Here is a 2,422-nt window from a genome sequence, read left to right as displayed (position 1 = left end):
TTTTTTTTTTTTTTTTATGTTGCAAATAAAGGCAACTGCAGGTTTAAGGTTGTTGGAGGGTGATACTGCTGAAAGAATATTGCAAGCGGTAACTAAGCATCACGAGTTCTTCGTTATCAGTACAATACAATTATAATTAATTAATTAATTAAATCTTCGAATTTTAATTAATTTAACCTTCATATTCATGTATGTCTTGAAGGTTAGGGATATGTTCAGGACAAGAAGTAACCTGAACGTTCAATCTGATGCAGTAACTGTTATTGATGGAACCCAAGAAGGTTCTTATATGTGGGTATGATTACTTAATTACTAGCTACCAAACTATATATATATTTGAAGATTACTAGCTACCAAACTATATATATATTTGAAGTTTTGTTTCATGCCAAGTTTATTTTTCTTAACGAGTAAACTATTATTTTTATTCACAAAAGTTGAAAACGCTGACATATCTACCCATAAAAAACGAAAATTATCATTTGTACCTATAAAAAATAATTTTTACAAGCAAAATTATTCAAATCCTAAAAAATTAAATAAAATCCCTAAACTACCCTTCTCTCCACCATTACCACTATCATCTCCTCTCCCCTCCTCTCTCTCTCTCTCTCAATGTTCCGCTAGGACAAATCTTACAGGCTCTGATGGTGTAGCCAGCTCTCCCCATAAGTGGAGCATCTGGCTTTCACTCTCAAAGAGGATGACACCATAATCAGAATTCACGCTCGGTTCGGCAACAAGTGGGCCACCATAGTCCGACTCCTTTTCGACAGAACCAATAATGCCATTAAGAACCACTGGAACTCCACCCTCAAACGCAAGTGCGCCTTCATAGACCCCATCGACGATCCTCACTTCGCGCAGCCACTCAAATGTTCCGTTAGCGCCGGCGTTGCCATACTCGTGTCAACGGTGGTGGTGAGGTATTGCCGACGGTGATGGCGACGACGGAGATGGCGGGTAGGAAGGGGAGGATGCGGATGGAGAGCAAGGAGTGTGCAGTGGAGATGTCGGAGCTGATGTTGGCGACACTAGAGTTCTTGAGGGAGACAATGAAATCAATGGCGAAAGCTTGGAGGATTCAAGGTTAGAGTCATAGATCTTAACTTTGCTGATGAGTGTTTTCGATTAACCCTTAAAAAAGTCGCAGCCTTTGAATGTGTGTACAGAAAAAACCCAATCCATTCAGGTGGTGAAGTTAACAGCAGTGATGGCTGATGGTGATGGTAGTGGTGCTGTTGAGTCACGATCGACATCGATGAGGAGTGTGCGGCCGAAAGGGTTAGGGTGATGGTTGAGGAGGAGGGTGAGACGGTGGTATTGAGCGGTAATGTGGTTGATGTTGGGATTGGGTCGCTCAGAATATTGAGAGAGAGAGAGGAGGGGGGAGGAGATGATAGTGGTAGTGGTGAAGAGAAGGGTAGTTTATAAATTTTATTTAATTTTTTAGGGTTTGAATAATTTTTCTTGTAAAAACTATTTTTTATAGGTACAAATGGTAATTTTCATTTTCTATAGATAGATATGTCAGCGTTTTCAACTTTTATGGATAGAAATGGTAGTTTACCCTTTCTTAATAATATGTTGTTCGTTTAATTTAACTCAGGTAATAATAAGGGTAGTTATGGTAATTAATATTCATTAAAAGAGGAGGTTTCTACTTTTTTTTTTTTTATCAAAAGCATGAACAAGCGAGCTAATATTTGAGGGGAAAAAAAATCTCAACTCATTACCAAACAAGGCCAAGTGCGGGGAGAGGATAATTTGATATTTGAGAGAAAAAGACAACAATACTTGAAAAAAAAATCATGTATCCTTTCCCAAATATATATAAATAATTGATTACATCGATGTCGTATAAGTTTTTGTTGAATTTCTAGTTTGACCCTTCTTTATCTCTTCGGGTGAGCTTCACTTCCTTTTAGTGGAAGATAATAGTGTTGTATTATAGGATATTCAATGTTATACCATAATAAAAATATAGATTCCGCCAGGGAGACAATAGACTATTTGTATAATGTGTATAATAGACTATTGAATTACAAATGAACATTTTTCATATTATCTAGAATAACCATACAAGTACTAGCGATAATAAACATCTTTTCAAAATGTATCGAACTCTTGACCTTTTGAATCTAGCGCTCTAATACAATGTCATGATACCATTCATCCCAAAAACTTTAGCTGATGAAAAAAAAGTAACACTAATGATTATATCTCTAATACTCCCTAAATCTCTATTATACACATTGTATAAATATTACATTGGCTTCTCATACTTTCCCTAAAAATATATGCTAATATGCATATTGCCACACTCTTTTAAGTCGGTGTGGTTAGATACTTAGATATACAATTACATGTATAATGCACTATTCAAGATCAATTATGATGAATAAATTTCTATTAAAGTAAA

The 2,422-nt window shown here is 35.9% G+C and overlaps 1 protein-coding gene across 1 annotated transcript in view; it reads left to right on the top strand.

The window, feature by feature from the left end:
• LOC107604925 (nucleoside-triphosphatase-like) overlaps nucleotides 1–2,422 on the top strand; it is a 9,687-nt gene that overhangs the window by 2,650 nt on the left and 4,615 nt on the right. The window contains exons 3-4 of the mRNA XM_016306642.2: nucleotides 32–88; nucleotides 203–295. Coding sequence (XP_016162128.1) covers nucleotides 32–88; nucleotides 203–295 — 150 coding nt within the window. The remainder of the gene's footprint in view (nucleotides 1–31; nucleotides 89–202; nucleotides 296–2,422) is intronic.

The sequence above is a fragment of the Arachis ipaensis genome, chromosome B06 (genome assembly GCF_000816755.2).
Source record: "Arachis ipaensis cultivar K30076 chromosome B06, Araip1.1, whole genome shotgun sequence".
NCBI lineage: Eukaryota > Viridiplantae > Streptophyta > Magnoliopsida > Fabales > Fabaceae > Arachis > Arachis ipaensis.
The sequence above is the reverse complement of the archived record's forward strand: the minus strand, read 5'-3'. Positions and strand labels throughout refer to the sequence as shown.